This window comes from Elephantulus edwardii, unplaced genomic scaffold (assembly GCF_000299155.1).
Source record: "Elephantulus edwardii isolate Elephantulus edwardi_28Jun2011 unplaced genomic scaffold, EleEdw1.0 scaffold00507, whole genome shotgun sequence".
Lineage (NCBI taxonomy): Eukaryota > Metazoa > Chordata > Mammalia > Macroscelidea > Macroscelididae > Elephantulus > Elephantulus edwardii.
In genome coordinates, this window is record NW_006400257.1 from 295,790 (window position 1) to 315,205 (window position 19,416).

At 51.4% G+C, this 19,416-nt stretch overlaps 1 protein-coding gene across 3 annotated transcripts; it reads right to left on the reverse strand.

The window, feature by feature from the left end:
- Positions 1–12,435: 12,435 nt before the first annotated feature.
- REEP2 (receptor accessory protein 2) lies at positions 12,436–17,696 on the reverse strand. 3 transcript variants are annotated; one of them, XM_006903078.1, is made up of 8 exons: positions 17,484–17,600; positions 15,636–15,783; positions 15,218–15,294; positions 13,682–13,802; positions 13,359–13,472; positions 12,863–13,004; positions 12,644–12,774; positions 12,436–12,546 (listed from the first exon to the last, which is right to left on the reverse strand). In XM_006903078.1, exons 1-8 carry the CDS (start codon positions 17,513–17,515, stop codon positions 12,478–12,480), a joined length of 834 nt encoding a protein of 277 aa, XP_006903140.1. In that variant the 5' UTR covers positions 17,516–17,600; the 3' UTR covers positions 12,436–12,477. The 3 variants fall into 3 exon arrangements, with proteins under 3 accessions (XP_006903140.1, XP_006903141.1, XP_006903142.1); XM_006903079.1 differs by having other exon boundaries at positions 12,461–12,546; positions 12,863–13,010; positions 15,636–15,708; positions 17,484–17,696; XM_006903080.1 differs by having other exon boundaries at positions 12,478–12,546; positions 15,636–15,708; positions 17,484–17,696.
- Positions 17,697–19,416: the final 1,720 nt, after the last annotated feature.

Below are 19,416 nucleotides of genomic sequence, written 5' to 3' on the forward strand. Positions count from 1 at the left end.
TGTTTTGCCTCAATTCCTCTTTCTTTTTATAACGATTGTCCAGCGAGAAATTTTCGTTGGTTTCTCAGTATATGAGGTTGGAATAAAATGACTGCATTAGTAGATCAAAGAGTGGGTATATAACTCAAGTCTAGATGTGTTAATCTCCCCCATCATTGTGATCGATGCAGACCAATTAGGTCCAAACCAGATCAGTGAGAATCACTTCTGAGACTTTTTCTTGGAAAAGAGGAATTCTTTTCTCCTGATGCGTATGTTAGGTGTGCCTAGTCCAAGCCATGGTCTTCACAATTACTTGCTATGCATTGGAGAGCTGGACAATGACTAAAGATGATAGTAGAAGAAGAATCAATGAGTTGTGGTGCTAGAGAAGAGTACTGAACATACCATGGACTGCCAGGAGAACAAACAAATCTGTCCTGGAGACGGTGAAAGTTTCTTCTTGGAAGCAAAGATTTTGAGGCTCCATCTCACATACTTTGGGCATGTTACCAGGAGGGGCCAGACCTTGGAGAAGGAGATCATGCTTGGAAGGGTGGAGGGACAACACAGGAGAGGCAGACCTTGGATGAGGTGGATTGAAACAGTAACTGGTATAGTGGGGGTTAGATGTGTCAGAGACCATGAGATTGATTCAGGATAAGGCAGGGTTTAGAGTTGCTGTATATAGAGTAGCTATGAACCACAAGCAAGTTGATGACACATAAGAACAACAATGGGCATGTTGTTGGGAGAGGCTATTCTTTGGAAAGATACATCATGCTTGGAAAAGTGGAGGGTCAGCAAAAGAGAGAAAGATCTTTTACAAGATGGACTAAATGACTGCAACAATGAGCTCAAGAACGTCAATGATGGCGTAGGATACGACAGGATTCATATCTGTTGTTCATAGAGTCACTCTGAGTCATACTGAACTCCAGTAACAACAACAATTCTACTAAGTCAGTAAAATAAGCCTGGAGGCCATCTTGCTGTCAGGACTTGGAGATGCTGCCTTTACTATACAAGGAATAAGGAGTGGAGAGAAACATACAGAGAGTAAGTCCCTGAACTCAGCCAGGACTTTCAGGTTTGTTTATTTTATTATTGTTTGCCATTCAGTTGGAGCCTACCCACAGCTGACCCTCCAGTAGGTTTTCAGAGGCAGTAAATCATACGGGAGGAGATTGTCCATCCTTTTCCCCTTTTTCTGCAAAACAGCAGGCGGATTCATACTATGTGCCTTTGGGATTGCAGTGCAGTTTTCTTACCCCTGGGGCCACCAGAATGAGTTCAGTTTCAGATATTTGCCACAGGTTCTGATTAATACACCCACTATCAATAACAACAACAACAACACAAAATTTCTGAGGGGAAGGCCTGGGAACAGGGACCAAGGTATAGGCCCCTGCTTCTAAAGAGCTTGCATAGTTTGGTAGAAGGGAGCCTGGATTTTATGTTACTGGAAAATTAAGACTAGAAAGCCAGTGACTTTAAGCAGGGTTTGAAGGAGGGTGAGGAAGATAAAACGACTTTGAGGGAGAAAGAATGTGAGACTGGTCAAAATCTGAGGTGAGAAAGTGAAAGTCTATTTCAGGCAGGAGATGTGAGTGGGGTGGCCAGAGGACCCACATGTGGTCTTTCTGGGGGAAACAGGCTGGAGTAGAGAAGGCAAGGTTTGAAGAAAATACTCATTCTTTTAGAAAAGTTTTATTAGTCTTGTATAGATAATTATTTAGAAGATCTCAATGCTTATGGAAACATTCTTGATTAATTAATTAATTAAGGGAGCTCTGGTGGCCTAGTGGCAAGGAGCTGCGTTGCAATCCCAAAGGAATGGGGCTCCAGGCCACCAGCTGCTCTGCAGGATGGGCAGTCTCCTCCTGTGTGATTAACTACTTTTGAAAGCCCTCTGGAGGGTCAGCTACAGGTCGGTTCCAACTTGACTGTACACAGCAACAACAACTGTTATAATTTTGCGTGTGTGTACCATCAGATCTGACTGGTAGAGGAGGAGATTGTCCTTCCTTCTCCAGCAGAGCATCTGGTGGATTTGAACTGCGCACCTCTGAGATTGCAGTGCAGCTCCTTGCCACTAGGCCAACAGAACTCACCTAACAACAACTGTTCTTTAAAGATGACTCTAAAAGCACAAATAAGAAGTTGAGGCCTTAGTGAGTCTAAGTCAGTGGGGATGGAACAAAACGGGTAGAGAGAGTGAGGATGGGGACATAATGTGAAGAATGTAACTGATGTATATATAGAAACAGATGAATTCATGCATCTTCTGCCCTGTATATATATTTCAAAATGTGTTTTTTTAAAAAAAAGCTGACCCCACTACTCACCTCAGAAGGAGCCCTGATGGCACAGATGCTTAAGTCTTTGGCTAATAACTGGAAGGCTGGCAATTTGAACCCACTCCCTCACACCAGTAGAAAGATGTAGCTGTCTTTCTGTACAGACACCAGTTTTGGAAACCCCACAGGGTTGCCCTGAGTCAGAGGTGATTCAATGGCAATGGGCTGTTTGGTTTGACTTGTACCAGGCACTGTGCTAATTCCTGCAGTTAGAAGATGGCTTTGGCCTCCTAGGGCAGACAGAAATAATCAGTTAAGCAAATAAAAAGGATAATTTTTTTTATTATGGTAAAAATGATATAGGAGACAAGACAATCAAGGGGTGCCTTATGGGGGCAGATGGGTGGCAGGGGAGGTGGGAGGAGACACATTTAGGATGAGGTGAATACTAACCCACGTGGGGTAGGGGTAGGAGAACATTCTAGCAGAGGGGGCTGCAGTGCAAAAGGCATGAGGAGGGGAAGCACTGATGATGGTCAGTGTGGGACCCCAGGCTAAGATGTGGGCAGCGAGAATGTGAAGGGCTCAAGCTGTTCCCTCTCCCCACTCTTCCTGTTCTTCCCTTTACAACTTGTACGGAGAAAAAGTGACCTCTGGATGTCTGCTCTTGGACGGCAACTCCTGGAAACAGTGGGAAGATGTGAGCCTCAGGTTGCAGGCCAGCTAAACCCCTGTGCCGAACCTCATCACTCCGCTGTCCTGACTTCTCAGCAGCAGGGCTCGGACATCCGAGTTGTCCCACTCTGCTCTGGTCTATCTTTCCGTCAATGACGTTCCTCTGTGGGTTGTTACTGGATGGGGTGGGCAGAGAGAGGAAGAGACATGGTGAAAACCATTGACTCCTCTCAAGGGGAGGGAGACTCTCAATGAGATGGATTGACACAGTGACAGCAACAGTGGGCTCAGCTGTGTCAGCGATGATGAGGATGGTGCAGAGTAGGACCGGGTTCAGACCTGTTGTTTGGAGGGTTGCTGTTTGACTCAGCAGCATCTAACAATGATAATGACAACAAGACAAAGCTTGCAGGGTCATTGCTCAACTTGACAGCACCTGAACAACGACAGTGACAAGACAAAGCTCAGTATGGCCTTGTGAGCACCAAACCTGTGGCCAACAACCCAGATGAACAGCAGGCCTGAGGCCTGAAGGATACCACATTGAGAGAAAGGCAGGCCCTCAGCCGCTTGTGCACCGTAGCCTGGTGTCTGCTGGACCTCACAGGTGCTAAGGGATGCTCAGACCTTGCCAGTCAGGCGAGGCTTTGCCAATGCAGGCCTGAGCTTCTGGCTGCCCTCAGACTTCCATTACAAGGAGAAAGGAGGAGGGAAAAACAGAGATGAGAGGAACTGCCTTTGGCCATGGTTCTAGGAGAAAGCCGGTGGGAATCATTGAGATCTCAGACACCCAGTCCAGGGTTAAGCAACCTGCAGCTTTCAGAGAAAACAAGCCCCCTTTTTCCATTGCCACTTCCTCCTCTCCAACCCTGGGCCACGTCAGCACCCACAACCGCTGTGACTGGCCCAGGGCTCAGGAAGTGACTCTCTGGGGCTTTGTCTGAGGTGCTGTCACACTTTCCGATAGCTGACAGAACCACCGGAAATAAAGGAGACCTGGTCTTGAAGGAGTCTGCTTCCACCCCAGGGCAGGTAACGGTTAAAAATCATGGTAAACATATATATAACAAATCTTGGACATTTCAACAATTGTTCCATATATAAATTTCAGTGCCATTAATCTTGAGGAGCAAGAAGGCCATGAAGTGGGATAGAAGGTGAACTGAGGGGGTAGGAGAGATAGATTGACAGGACAACATGAAGAAAGATAAGGGAGATGAGAGATTCCTCTCAGTGTTGAACGGTCAAGAAGGCAGCATGTCTAATCCAATTACACAGATGGAGAAGTAGAGAGCGAACGCTTTTGCCAGAACAGGTAGAGAAGGGCATGTCTGAGAGGCCCCTACAGAGGACCTGTGGCCTGGGAGAGGGCCCTGGGTTCTGAAGAGGGTGCCTGGAATGCTCTGGACAGTAAGTCTGGATCTGCAAAAAAATGGCATTGTGGAAAATAAGGCTGCCGGTGGGGTAATCTTTGCACGGGAGGATGGGCCTGTTCACTTGTCCTCAGAGTCTGCTTGAGGGGTCAGATAAACAGTTTAGGCCTAAATTGGAAAATGGTGGGGCAGAATCTTTGGGAAGCGAGTGAAGTCTGTCCTCAATTGCACTTGATAAGGAGCAGAGTGTGGATGCAGGTAGGTGAACAGGGAAGAAGGGTTCTCTGGGTCCTCTCTGTCCCCAGTGTGCCCCACAGATCTATGAAGAGACTGATGTCCTTGGAGGTCAGTCCTGACCCAGGCTGAACAGCCCCTCTCCCACTTCCAGGTCTGCTGGGATCCTGAGCAGAGAGAACAATCCAGCTCAGCCTGAGGTTTCTCTGCTCTGCTACCCCCAGCTGAGTTGTGCAGCAAAGCCGGCTGCAGAAATCTCTGGAAGCTTGCTGGGCAGGCAGAGGGAGGGGAGGATTACATAAGAGCCCACTGATGTTCAGGAAGTTGAGAGCAGCCTTTAGATTAGAAAGGCAGCGTTGCCATTCAGCGCAAAAAGGCAGGAATAGCATTGCCTGTTATTTCTGGCCCCTCACACCGCCCAGCACTGGGGCTGCTCCTCCTGGTGGGAGGGCTCTGTAGATCCGGTGGGGATGGGGGTGGGTGAGGGGAGCCAGGCAGCCCTGAGGGTTCCCCATTCTGTCACTGTTCCCCCCACCCTCCACTCACACACCAGCATGCAGCGAGAACGATAATGATATTATCAGGGATGCTTGTTATCTCACATTTTTCTAATCTCTGGATGCGCTCTCCACCTTCATTCCCCAGGACACATTTGTTAGTAACAGGCTCTGTGCTAAGCACCTGACAGGCCTTTTGTCCTCACAATGCCTTAAGAGGCAGTTTCCAGTCTCACTCTGTTTCACCCATTAGGAAGGGGCTCAGAGAGGACAAATGACTTGCCCAAGGTCACACAGCCAGTCAGTGGTGGAGCCAGGAGACAGTCTGACCTCAGAACCCCCACCTCATCCCAACTGTTCTTTGAGGTCGCAGAATGAACTAGACCGTTGCAGAATTTCCTGGGCCCAAGAAGGAAGACATCCATGTGAACACATCTTATTCAACAATTCAGGCCCTTCAGGCGTACTCCATGTGTTAAAGATACAAAGAGAAGGAAGGAAGGTGTTGCTTCTTTTGCAGCCTCTAGTCTATAATAAGCAATGACTACAAGGTGATGGTGTAATGGGGGAAACACAGGATCTGTGGGAGCCCCTAATCCAGCTCACAGACCATTGTAGTGGTTCCCAGACCTTAAGAAAAGCTGCCTGGCTTCTCTGAGGGCCTAAGAAAATAACCCAGGAAGACCCGGTGGCAAAGGGTTAGTAGTGACATGCCACTGTCCAGGTGTTGGGGTGGGCATCGGCTCCAGGAACCCTCAGGGACTCTTAGCCAGGGGCAGAGAAATAGCAAGAAAAGCCAACATCCTGCTTACCTTGGCAAAGTGACAGGGCGGTGGTCGTTGGATAGGCTTTCTTTACTTCCTCCATATACCGTTGTATCTACTACTGTCACACGGGAGCCTTGTTTTAGGGGAGATGTTACAACGAGTGGGAAGCCAACTCCCAGAACTGGGAAGAATTTCATGCATGTCATCACACTGACAAATGGTGATGAGGAGGGGGAATGGGCTCTGCCCCAGAACACTCACAGCAGGATGGCAGCTTAACTCTGGGCAGAGGCAGCAGGTAAACGGACGAGCTCTTTGGAACTTACAGGACCTACTTCCCGTCGGGCCCACAGGTTTCCATGTGGGACTATGGTGTCTTGGAACTGAACATTGGTCCTGGTGGGTTTTTAATTCACCATCCAGGGGTTTAATGATAAGGCGTTGCATTACCAATCTAAAGGCAGGCAATTTGAACTCACCAGCTGCTCCTCAGAAAAAGGTGGGCCATCTCCTCCCATGTGATCTACGGTCTCTGAAAACTGGCTAAGGGGTGAGTAATGAGTCAGTTCTGACTCCATGGCACATCACAACATCATTATCCGGAGGGAAGAACCTCCAGCCGTCGCAAGAGTGATTCAAGTTTGATTTCATAGCATGTTCCTTTGCACCAATGGTCAACAGCAGCTTTTCCCTCTCTGGATATTTTTAAGAACCAGAGAATCCATCATTATCCTCAAATCCTACTCTTCCGCACCACCCCCACCCCCAATCCCTATCAGACGGGGTAATGCCTTGAGTGGCTCAACTGGTCCAGGAAAGAGGCTTTAGGGGTTACTCTGAGGTAATAAGTTCCAGCTAGTTTATTTTTAGGGAGCACTGATGGCCTAGTGGCAGGAAGCAGTGCTGCAATCCTGAAGGCACGTGGGTTTGAATACATCAGCTGCTCCATAGGAGAAGGATGGGCAATCTCCTCCCATGTGATTGATTAACTGCCTCTGAAAACTTGCTAAGGGTCAGCTATGGGTCAGCTATAACTCGACAGTACATAATAACGACGTATGGGTGGTGGGGTTCCATTGTCTTCTCTTGGGCTCTGGGTACCCCCTCTCCCATCCTGGACCCAACTTTCTCCTTTCTCTGGCAACGTTCAAGCTGTCTCACTTTTTCTCTCTCCCGGGCTAAATTGGGAGTGTGAAACTGCTCTTCCTCCCAATTTAGCTTTTGGATTAAAGTGAGAACTGAATGTGGCTGGAAAGCTGACTCCCATCTGTCTGAGGAACAAGAAAGGAAGGGAGCACAAAAGCCTGGGCACAGGTGGGGCGCTCAGAGCAAGCGGAGCTAGGCTGGGCAGACACCCTTCCTCAGGTGTGGGCCAACAGCTCTGCAGAGATTGGAAAGCTGGTGCTTTTCCATGAGTGGAAACATGCTGCAGGAACTCCATCAAATGGGACACAAAAATTTGCCCAGTGCTTCTTGTGTGGCAGGCCCCCACGCTAGATGCTGGGGACACAGTGGAGAACTAGGCAGGCCTTACTCCTCTCCCTTCCCTGGCTTTCAGTCAGGCGAGGAACTAGTCACTGACCAAAGCGAGTGATGTATGCTGGGGGGAGCAGAAGGCTGCAGCAGGAGCCTGGAAGGGCATCTGGCAGTGTGGGGGTGCCGTGGGAGAGTCACAACTGAGCTGGAATGTGAAATATACATGAGGGGCTGACCAGGTGCACTTCCACTAGAAGAAATTGTACATGCTGAGGTTTGAGGGGGCTTGTCTTCCGTAAGGATGCCAATGCTAGGTGAGTTGGGCTCCCAGGGCTCAAGAATTTTCACTGCCTCCTCCTACTCCCCACCTCCTCTTGCTTTCCTCTCCATCCCTCCTTCCAGGAGGTCAAACTCAGATGAGGCTGATCTGAGTCTAAAGAATCTGGGAGCTTGATCTTCAGTGCATCCCTTATGCTCAGGGACTCCCTGGAGAATTGGAGGGTGGGCATTGAAGCCACAGGTCTGGCCTCTTTTTGAATCTGCGGCTGAGAAACCCGAGCTGGCAGGTTCCAGATGCTCACGGAGCCAAGGAAACGGGCTCATAATTGCATTACTGGGGAATAGTTATCAGAAAGGTCTAGGTGAACCCCCACCCCAGTCTTCTCTAGGAAGCTGCCCCATCTGCCCAGCCAGGGCAGCTGGTTGACATTATCTCTGGTTCATGTATTCTCAGTAGATGGGACTGAATCATGATCCTGGAGACGAAAGGAATGAGTTAAAATTTTGATGGAGAAAGACCTGTTGGGAGAGACAGGGAAGCTGTCTGGGCTGAGCAGGGACCAAGAGCTCCCTGGTGACAGACAGAGCTAAACGATGCTGGTGTAAAACCCTCATCAATATTTCAGGCAGCATTATTTATTGATTATTCCTCTGGCTGTGACAAAAGAGAGGGTAATCCATAGGGGATGCGCCACTGCTCAGGTCAGCTTGGGAAAGAGGTCAGGGAAAGGTAACTCACCCAGGAGCCCTACCCTCAGCCCCTGAAAACATGCCAGAGTTTGGGGACTAATGTCTTTATCTCATTTTTTAATCCCACAGTACCCCAGATAGAAATAAGGGAAGGGGCAGGGGCAGGAAACGTGGGGTCATCGTCAGGGAAACTGCAGCTGTGTGGACTTCTCGTCATTCTCAGTTTTCCTTCCTGGGCTGCAGCCTCTAGCTGTGTCCCTGTCCCCACCTTCCCTGAAACAAGCTCTAGATGCCACATTAGAATCCCAGCGAGTCCCTTAGGCCTCATTGCCCTCTCAGTTCAGCCCAGCAACGTTTCATTTCCTGGAGGAAAGCCTGGTCCTCACCACAAGGGAACGTCTGCCTTCTGGATCTGTCCGTCTCCTGTGAGAAGTGGGCAGAATGGGCGCATGGAGTCTGCGTTTAGGAAGCTGGTAACGATTGCTTGAGGACTCACAGCTGTCCTGTCCTGTCCTGTCCACCCACAAGGGTGCTTTTCTTGATGAGCATCTAACTCCAGGGAGTGGAGCCTGAGATACTCGCTCACCTCCAGCGCGGAGCCAATCGGCTGCAGGTTGTCTCCCGAGAGGCGACAGAATGTGGGGGGAAGCTGCGCCATCTAGTGGACGTTCCCCTTTCCTGCAGATGGCTCTCAACATTGCAGCTTTCAGCCTAAGATCTAATGAGATGCTTTCCGGGAGGACTCGAAAGAAAGCAGCTGTCTGGCCCTGAGGACCTGAAGTGACTCTTCCCTTAGGCAAATCTGACCTAGCTCGGGACAGATCGGGAAAGACTATGGCAACTGACAAGGTGAGGGGGCAATCTCTTGTCTGGCTGAAATTGCAGGCAGTGGGGACCAAAACAGAGATTATACAGCAGGAGAGATTCAGAGAGGACACTAAGGACATTTTGTTCAGTAATGATCTTTATTTGGCTCTCGGAAGCCAGAAAGGGATTCTGGCCTGGAAATAGTCTCTTCCTATCATCTCGGATGCCTGAGACAAGGAGACCAGGGCCCAGGGCCCACAGAGCTCGCTCTTCCTCTGTCTACCCCTCCTTTCTGGCTCTGGTGATCAGAAGAGAGCTGGCACAGGCTGGAGCTGCTGGCTTTCCTCTGACGTCACAGCTTGGAAATCCCATTTTAAGCAGGTTCTCCCAGTGTGGGGCACCCACCAGAGAGGGAGGGAGAGCCAGAGGAAGCAGTGTGAGGCCTGCCTGAGTCATCATAGATGGGAGCCTCATGGCTGTGGGCTGTCAGTGTCCCCCAAAGACACCTGGCTTGGGGGACACAAGATTAGACCTCACTTTCAGTCCCTGCCCTACATCCATACCTGTCAGGAACATCTCCCTCCCCCAGTGACCTAGCCCCCTCACTGACAGCTCTGACACATAGCTCTGACCTTCATGCTTTTGTCCTGACATCTCTTCCCTGTGTCACTGGCCTGAAAAGGTCTACTGAGGCAGAAAGGAAGAGGACAGGTAATCCTGGGAATGAGGAGACAGCAAGGGGTCATCTAGGTCCAGCAGTGTCCCACAGGCCTCCCTGGAACCTTTCTAGCCATTTTTTTGGCACCTTTTCTCTCTCTTCTCCTCCCCTGCACCACGGGGGCCAGGCTGTATGCCTAGAGTTCTAGAAGCCTGCATGTTTCCATGGCAACAAACCAGTGGGCCTGGAAATCTAAGCATGTTCCTGCTGACAGGGAGAAACCCGGATGTGCATGCAGTGTGAGGTGCTTTGCTGACCTAATCCTGGTAGTGACCTTGGCTACCAGTCACACGGGGCACAAGGCTGTGTCTGAGTGTGAGTGAGAAGCAGCAATGGAATGTAGGTTGTACAGGGTCTAACCTGGTTTCCCAGCCATGTGGCAGCTGTGAGGATAGGACTGCAGCATCTTACTCTCCGGGGATCTTTTCAGAACAAGGGAATCTCTCCCCTGAATTCTACACTGGCACCTTCTTCTCTTTTCTGATAGAAAAGTGGGTCACATTGGTGGTGAAAGGAGTGACCTCTGGAAGATTCCAGGGAAGATGAGAGGAGTTTCTCACCTCCGGCCCTGAGCAGAGCCTCATTTCAAGAGGGTTTTGGCTAGCTTGGCTCAGGTGTGGCACACACACCCCTGTGATGCCAGGACTGGGGCCAGCCTCGGGTGCCCACTCCCACCCTCATGCTCTGCTTCCTCCATTTTCCTCCACAAGACTGAGAGCGGCTTTTTCTCTGCTCCACTGTCCCCCTCCATTCTTTTTCTCCAGCCCTTCCCCTTTTCCTGTATTCTGGCCTCCTAGAGTTTCATGCACAACCAATTCTGCTTCTTGACCCCTAGTGGTGAGGGCTCTGTGTATTCAGTGAGGACATAAACCTCTTCTCTGCTGTTCCTAGGCCAGCATTTCAGAGCCTACCCTGTCCCTGTCCTCACCAGGACTTGCCTCTTTGGTCCCCGTCTTTGGTTCCCTGCCTTTCCTGCTGTCTTCCTCCTTTGATTTATAGAGATAGGCCTTCCACAGCCTTGGCTTTCAACCCATGCCTCTCCCATCTCCTCTCAGATCTGGTTTACATGCCCTCCCCCCATCTTTTCTTGGCTTTTCTATGTATTGTAGCCACTCAGCCCTCGGGCCCTGCTAGGCAGCCCTAAATCCCATTCTCTTTTCCGGGGTTAGGGAGTGGGAGGTGTTGGGTGGGTCCTCCCTGACCCCCAGTCTCTATCTGGCAATTTTACTGGGATACTAGAAAGTCCACTAGGGGAGGGGAGCTTCAGAGAATCCCGAGGGTAAAGACAGTCCTTGGCCCCTCATAGGTCCCTGGTTCTGTCTCAAATACATTCTTTCAGATGGAACCAGCCCAAGCTCTGTTACCTTGGAGATGAGAGTTCTTGGGGTTTGTCTTCCTTTCACCCCGCCCCTCCCCAGCTGAGCCTTGCCTATCACTTGTGTACTGAACAGCATAATAAAGCACAGAAGCCCCAAAAACAGAGGTGCCAGAGTTCCGTTTATTGGCTTATCCAGTGTCAGAGGTCCAATGTTCACCCTATTTCCACAGAATCGGGAGCCCCGTGGCTCCTGAATGAATTTTCCTCTTCATATGTTGCTCCTGACCCTGACTGCAGCCATGGCAGAAGCTGGGGCGGGGATGAGGGAAGGCTGGGCTCTGGCAGAGTCCGCTCACAGAGAGCCCAGTGAGCTTGGCACAGGACGTGGCCTGGGGGAAGGGACGCCCATGCGCTTCCAGGTGAAGAGCGAAGTTGCAAGCTCAGCGCAGGCTCTGACTGCCCAAAGGGTCCCAGAGCCCACCCCGGGGGAGAGGCAGGAATGAAGGGGGCGTCTAGGACAGAGGGGAAGGGAAGTAGCCCCTTAGAGCCAATTATCTCAGCCTGGAACCCCTGAGCATCAGACACTAGGAGGGCTGGCTGGGAAAGGGAAGGGCCAGCTGGTTGTAGGGCTGAGAATAGGGAAGAGACCTCCTGGAGGGAATGCCCTGGACCTAAACTCTTCATAGCCCTAGAACCGGACACACACACACACACACACACACACACACACACACACACACACTCACATCACACTTTCAACCTCCCTCCCCTATCCCCAACTCTCACAACCCCCTAACTCTTTCCTAGTGGGGATATGTAGCAAAGGGCCCCATCTGATGCCCGGGAGGAGCCCCCAGCTCCAGCCTGGTCATCGGAGTCATTTAGCACACCCCAACCCCTACACAAGGTGGCAAAGGCCAGGAGGCCTGCCCAGGTTGCCCAAGGCCTTCCCCACTCATTCCCACTCTTCTGGAGACCTCAGTCCAAGTGGGCGCTGCCCCACTCCCTGGGGAGAACAGTAGGTGTGTGATAGGATCTCAGAGAAGGGCATGGCCATGGTCTTCACAAGGCAAGGCACTGGGTGGGCAGGGCAGGCAGGGCGGGAGAGAAAGGTGCAGGCTCCCAGGAGTCCCGCCTCCTTGGATGGCTGGTTCTCAGCCCTCAGTCCAGCCTGGACCCCCCACAGCGGGCCTCCCTCTTCTTCTCCAAGCCCCTTGTGGAGGAGCAGCCACTGGGGCAGGCATCAGAAATGGCCACCTGAAGGGGCCCCCAGGCCTGAGACAGCTAGCTGCCCACCGGCACATCTGTGGAGCAGGAGCTGGGGCTTTCTTGTTGCCCTGCAGCTGGTGGGGGGATGAGGGACCTCAAGCTGAGTCACCCCCACCAGATACCTTCTTCTTGGGCCGGGTCTTCAGGGTCTTGGAAGCCAGCGGCTGTGAGGAGGAGGGATGAAAACAGAGGGAAGAAGGGAGGGAGACAGCTCGGAGCTGCCTTCCTCCCTGCCTCCCCAGCTCTGGTGCATACTCTCACCTCCACTTTGGACACTTTTTTGATGGATTTGACTCTCTTGGGAGCCTTGTCCCCTGTGTCATCCTCAGAGGTTTCTGTCCTGGGGTCGGCCTGGTTCATGCTAGACTTTAAACTCAGTGCAGGGTCATCTCCTGGTTGGGGGAGAGAGGGGACATGGAGTCCAGGGTCTCTTGCGCTTGGCTTCCCCGGGCTCCAGCCCCAGCTAGGGCTCCGCCTTACCCAAGTCCTCGATGGTGTCCAGGAGGCTGCCGGAACCTGCGCGGAGGCGGCCTTCAGGCCCTTGCAGAGGCAGCGCGTCCTCGTCGCGTATCAGGGTCAGGTCCTGCATGCTGAAGCTACGCAGCTTCTCTGACAGCACCCCCTGGCCCTGGGGTCACCACCACGCACCGGGGGAGCGGGGGGGAGAGGGGCGGGGTGGAGAGAGAGGTCACCATGGTGTGGACAGCAGGCCCAGGGCTCAGTGCGCCCCCCACTGTCCTCACCCAGTCCTGCAACAGTGTGAGGGCCTGGTGCTGTTTTCTCCTTTTTAAATTTTACCGATGAGGAAACTGACTCAGAAAGCAGAAGTGACTTGCCTGAGTTCACACGGCTGGACAGTGGGAGGGCCAGAACTTGCATGCAGATCTGTGCAAGCCCAAAGCTCCCACAGCCCTGAAGACGGGCAGATGCAGAAGGGGTGGGAGGGTGGTCAAGGGGTAGGGCCTGAGAGCCTCACCTTGGCAGCAGCTGTGACCGCGGCATTGGCAGCCAGGTTCAGGCCCCTCTTGCCCACCCTCATCATGGTCTCATAGCTCTTGTCCCGGGCCTGTGTGATGTACTCATCAATCTCCTGAGGGCGGGGGGAAGGAGGAGGTGAGCCCTTCTGCCAAGGGCCTGTCCCCATCCTTGTTCCCCCGCACCCGGCTGAATGCACTGACAGGTCATTTTAGATTCTGTGCCCAGGGTGCAGGGGAGATCTGGAAATGCATGTGACTAGAGGTACTGGGGCTGTCATGGTCTCGAGTAGGCTGGGAGGAGAGGCTGGACGTGGGCACAAACCTTCTCTTTGTTGGACAGTGTCGGGTGCACAAACTTGCGGTAGAGCACGCTGGACCCCTTGGTGTAGGGCGACAGCAGCCATATCACAAAGGCGATCTTGAGTTCAAAGTAGAAAGGAAACCTGGTTTTAGGGGTGGGGGAGACAAACACAGTTGGCAGAGCATGGGCAGATCAGGTGGGTGCCATCGTCCCACGTGGCCCCTCATGTCTTCCCACCTCTCAGAGCACCAGGGAACCAGGCTGAGAGGCAAAATGTGAAGTGGATTGGTGACCTCAAAGGAATTCCAAAGGACTGTCCTTGCCCTCCTCCAAGTCTACTCTGTCACTCTTTTTTTTTTAAAATGATAACTTTTTATTTTTTTTTCTGGTTTACTTACAAATTCTGTATACATTGTTTTTCCACACTGGGTCTTTGCCATTTCCTTAACCCACCACTCCCTCCACCCATCAAACTGTGTGATCCTGTGATTACATTCCCACCTTTTCACCCCTAAAAAGTATCCTCTGTGCTGGGGTCAGCACCTTCAAAGTGTCCTCTGTGCTGGGGTCAGCACCTTCAAAGTGTCCTCCTTAACCTTCCAGATCCACACATGAGCCTTCGCTAGCTGCCCTTCCTGAGCTCCCTCCCCCGAAGCAGATACAGCCTCCCTAGATGTGCTCTGGGCACGTCTCTCCTTGGCACGAATGCCCCTTGCTTTTAAGGACCAGTCTGTAAACACTACAAACCCTTCCAGGCCTTCTGCACCCCCACAAGGCCATCATCAAACCTCTCACTACCCTCCCTCCATTTCTAACCTGACCTGCTCCTTCCTCTACCAAAACAATTTATTCTCAAAAGCCATAAAGACCTCAGAAGCTACAAATGCATGACCTTTTGTCTCTACTCTCTGTGACACTCTCCTTTTCACTTCCAATATTTCTGCACTTCACTGGTCTTCTCTTCCAAAGACATTTTTTTCCATTCAATAAAAATTCTGAGTTCCTGCTATACATATGCAGATGGTTAAGACATTAAGACATAGTCCCTGTTCTCAAAGTGCTCATACATAATCTAGTTGTTGTTAGATTCTGTTGAGTTGCTGATGACTCATGGCGACCCTGTGAACCACAGGTTGGAACAGTGCCTGTCCAGCACATCCTAGTGATCCCCATGCTCCAGTTTATTGTTACAGGCTAGCAGGATCTGGAAAAATGCCTCTGAAATACAAGCATCCAATGTTTCTATGGACTGAATCACACCTCTATTTTACAAGTAGGGAAAGTGAAGTACAGTGATGTGACCCGTCTGAGGTCACAGCTACTGTGGCAAATGCAGATCTCTTGGCTACTGTGGCAAATGCAGATCTCTTGAATTCTACGGCAGTACTTCAGCTGCTACCAGAAAATAATGTGGGAGTCATGTCTGTGTTTATTCAGACAGCCAGGCCCCCCTGGGAATGTGGAGGAGCCCCACCCTGAGTCTCTCTCTTCTGTTTGGGTAGAACAAGTCAAGAGGCCCTGAACCCTGAGATTCAGGGAGGGGATTCTGGAGCTCACCAGGAAAGCACGATATCTGTGAGCGTCTCAGCTGTGGTGAAGAAGGCAAAGACGATCCAGTACATCATCCACTTCACCTGAGGGTGCAGAGGGCCGTGTTCACCGGGGCCTGGGTTGAGGGGCCAGGAACACCCAGGACCCCAACTCTGTCCTATTGATCAAGGCAGCGATAGGCAGGAGGACACCCAGGATCCCCACCTGCCAACTCCGCTGAGGAAAGGGACACCGAAGACCTTAACATTGCCTGCAGATCATTTCAAGGCCGGGGGATGAACACCCGGGACCCTTCTTTGACCCAGGATCTTGCTGGTGGTGGCTGGCAAGCATTGTTTTGAAGCCACTCATTTGTAACGTGATCCTCTGTCCTCCCTCCTCTACCATGTGGGTTGAGGGAGAGGTGACGGGGTCATGCACTTACATATTCCTTCACGTTTTTTGTCTTCACGGCCTTGTAGGAAGAATAGGCTGGGTACAGGGTGCCAAAGATGAGCCTAGGGAGGCAGGCATGGTTACAGAGTCCTTCTGTCAGAGGCAGTGGCCTCTCCCTCCCAACTCTGCAAAAGTCTCTGGGTAGATAAGGAGAGAAAGGACAGAACTCCAGAGTGGCACATCTACTAGCAGGAGTGATGATTCAGGTCAGAAGTTAACAAGCAGCCATGACTCAGGTGATATAGCTAAATGCCCTTCTTCCACCACTGTTTTTCTCCTGAAGGAAGCACAGAGACATCAGAGTCCAACCCCCTTGGCTATGCACAAACATATCATGGGGTCTGGCCACACCAATGGGATTTCTTCTCTTCCCAGATCATGCCTATTTGTGTACATTTGCCCTTACTCTGTCTCGCTGTCTCAGAATTGGGCAGGGCAGGGCCAGCTCTGCATTGGAACTGGACACCACCTATCAGTGCGGTGTCTAGAAGTCAGTGGCACCACTGTGGCCCTGCGGAGCAGAGGACATGGGGGCAGGAGGCCCTGCAATGCAAAGGGTGAAAAGGTTCAGTCCCTTAGGTAAACTCAGGACAGGGCTCAGGGTAAGCCCTGGCAGGAGTGAGGCCTCCAGGTGATCTCATTAAAAACCACAGTCAAGACTCAGGGTGAGGCGTGAGAGGGCTGATGCTCCTCAGGGAACTTCGTGGGGCAAGAGCGAAACAGCCACTCTGAAGACTGCAGGAGATGGGGGAAGGAGGGACAGAGGAAGGGAGGACACAGCTGATCAGACAGCACTGGAGGAATAGGAGAAAGCAGTAGGGAGGGAATGCTGGGGGCGGGGGTGTAGGGTGGGGCGTCATTCCTTCAAGTTGGAGGCTGAGGAGCAAAGTCCTGAGCTAGGGCAGGGGTTTGCTGAGGGAAGCTATTGACTGTCAGGCTGTTTCCTTAACAATATATAGGTGCCCACGTGGACCTGCATGATTGAGGCACGGTATTTCCAAAATGGCCTGTGCAGCTGGGTTGTATTGGGGGAGTGGAATGTGGAGGAAGAGGTGCAAAACCCTCAAGTTCAGGGTCGTGGGTGTGGTTTTCTCCAGCCTGGGAGGAGGTGACTGGGGCATAGTTCCATGCTGTGGCTTGGCAAGCTAAAATAAAGGCCACCTAATGTCCTCCCTCCAGTGGCTCTCACAGTTCCAGGGAACCCACATACTCTCCCTGTTACCTCCCACACTTTGTCTTCCAAGCATCTCAGGTTAGAGATGTCCTTCCTAGGAGGCTGTAGGCCTTCAAAGCATGTGCCCTCACCCCTTAGTCTCTTGACAGTGCCTGGAGCAGGGTCTGAGCCCCTGGGAGGGCTGGTTAAAAGAGCTGGCAATGGCTTTAATCTATGGAATGGGTCCACGGGAGTGATAAGGCCGCCCTGCCAGGCCCCCCACAATCCGAAGGAAATAAGGGTTCAGGTCTGAGGAGCTTTTCCAGCCAGGCCTGAGAGGTGGGGGGAGGGGTATACTTGTCTCCCCTTATACATCAAGCCTGGTAGCTCCAAGGACAGGAGAGGGTGCAGGGTGCTTAATGGGCAGAAGATAAAAGGAGTGAGGTTCTTGGGAAGGCTGGCCTGTCATGCTTCCCATGTTCGCTCCTGCAATCCTGCGTCCCATACCTTCTTGTCCATGGGGACCCCTTAGGGATGATGTGCCTTATAAATGGACTCTGCTGTATGCCGCGAGGTGTTCCATCCCAGGCGTTAACAACCCCCGCCTTACCCCCAGCCCCCATCCCTCGGAGCCCCCAGTGCCCTCCTAACGGGCCGGCCGCGCCCGGCCGCCGCAGCACTCACACCACCAGGCGAGAGATGATCCAGGACACCATAGCGAGGCCGGGCGGGGCGGGAACCCGGCCCGGAGGATGCAGCTGCCCGAGGCCGGGCGGCAGCGGCAGCAGGAGCCGCAGTAGCAGCAGCAGCCGCCGCGGGGGCAGCGGAGCGCGAAGCCGCCGCCGTTAAAGGGGAGGTCTGTACCGCAGCGGCGGGCCGTGGGTGGCGGCGGTTCTTAAAGGGGAGGCCGCGGTGGCGTCGGCGGCAGCGGTGCGCCCCCTGCACCTGCTGTCGCCGGGCATGCGCCTCTGACGCTCCGCACCAAGCCTCCCCCTAATTGCTTGTTCTTTCTCCAATTCCAAGTCCAGGGTTACGGTCCTCACAGAACTTCACTGTTCCATGCAGTTACCAGTCCTAGTTCATCTCCTGCGCTGCCTACACGAGGCTGAAAGGCTTTAAAAGACCAGGAAAAAGAATAATTTCTTGAATGTTCATGGTGTGCCAGGACCTGTGCTAGTGCTTCACAAGCTATCATCTTAGTGATTTCTTATGACTGTCCTATAAACAGATATTATAATTATCCTAATTTTGAAGGTAAGGAAATGGGAAACAGGTAAATAATTTGCACTGGGTCATAAAACCACCGGCATGCTGTTATCATAGCCCAGGAAATTAACTGTAAATAGGCTTGTTTGCTGTCAAGTTCTGGAGTCGGAACCAACACACAGCTGACCCTCGGGGAGTTTCATGCTCAGTAAATTGTATGGGAGGAGACTGCCCATCCCTCTCCCTGGTGCATCATGGATTTGAACCATGAATAGCCTACCAGTTGTTGATTCTCAAACCCCCCTACCCTGTAGACACTAACGTAAAAGCTCAAGTCAAAGGGATAGCTGCATTAGTCCAACTTTTTTCTCAATGATTACTAATCCCCCTAGGCAGAAGAGGGCTCCTTCCCATCTCCTCCCTAACATTTGCAGAGGAACAGTTTCTGGTGCTCCCCAAGTGGACAGATAGCCTTAGTGGGGGAGGAGCCAGATCTCTTTGAACAGAGGGACAAAAACAAAACCCTGGTAGGACAGGGGGCCCAGGCTTCCAGTTTCACCACATCAGCAAGCACTGGCTGCATGCCCTCATTTTGAAACATTTATATCTAGAATGTAGGCTAGCTCACCTCCTAATTTTCAAAGCAACCAAGCTTCCACCTCCCCCTCTTCCCTACATCACTGTTCTCTTTTTCTGTCCTATTTTAAAGCTTCTTTAGCCCTCCACCTTTTATATGGATTATAATCCTTATAGCGACCATACAGCATCAACCTGTGCCCATCTCAGCCAGAAGAACACACTCAGACCACTCTATTTCAGCGTCATGGCCCTATTCACTCAGTATGCTTGAACCACACAATGATCCTATTTCTACCCTGATAATTATAATGCCAGCCTCAAATGTTAGAAAGATGTTTCACAGAATCAGCTTCTGATAACAAATCTTATTATTCTTAATTTCCTTTCCAAAAGGCCTTTTCTGTTTGGAATGCAGTCTCTTCTCACCAATCAAATCACTTTAATTGTTGAAAATAAATTTCATTTGGGCCTTCTGATAACACCAATGTGGATTCAACACCACATGTTGCATATGTGGGCAGTCCTCCTGCACTGAGGAAGACAACTGACTGTTCAAAATCCTGCTCAGGCCACACATTATGGCTCTTTCCCTAGACTCTACCCCAGGAAGGTAGGACTGTACTTTCCCCATTCCATTCACGAAGTATAACTATGGGGAAACCTTTCTTCTAATTTCTATAATTAACAGAGGACTGCCAGATGTGCAGGCTGGATTTAGAAGAGGTCATGGTACTAGGGTTATTATAGCTAATGTTAGAGGGATCTTGGCAGAAAGCAAAAAATACCAGAAGAATGTCTATCTGTGTTTCATTGACTATGCAAAGGCTTTTTT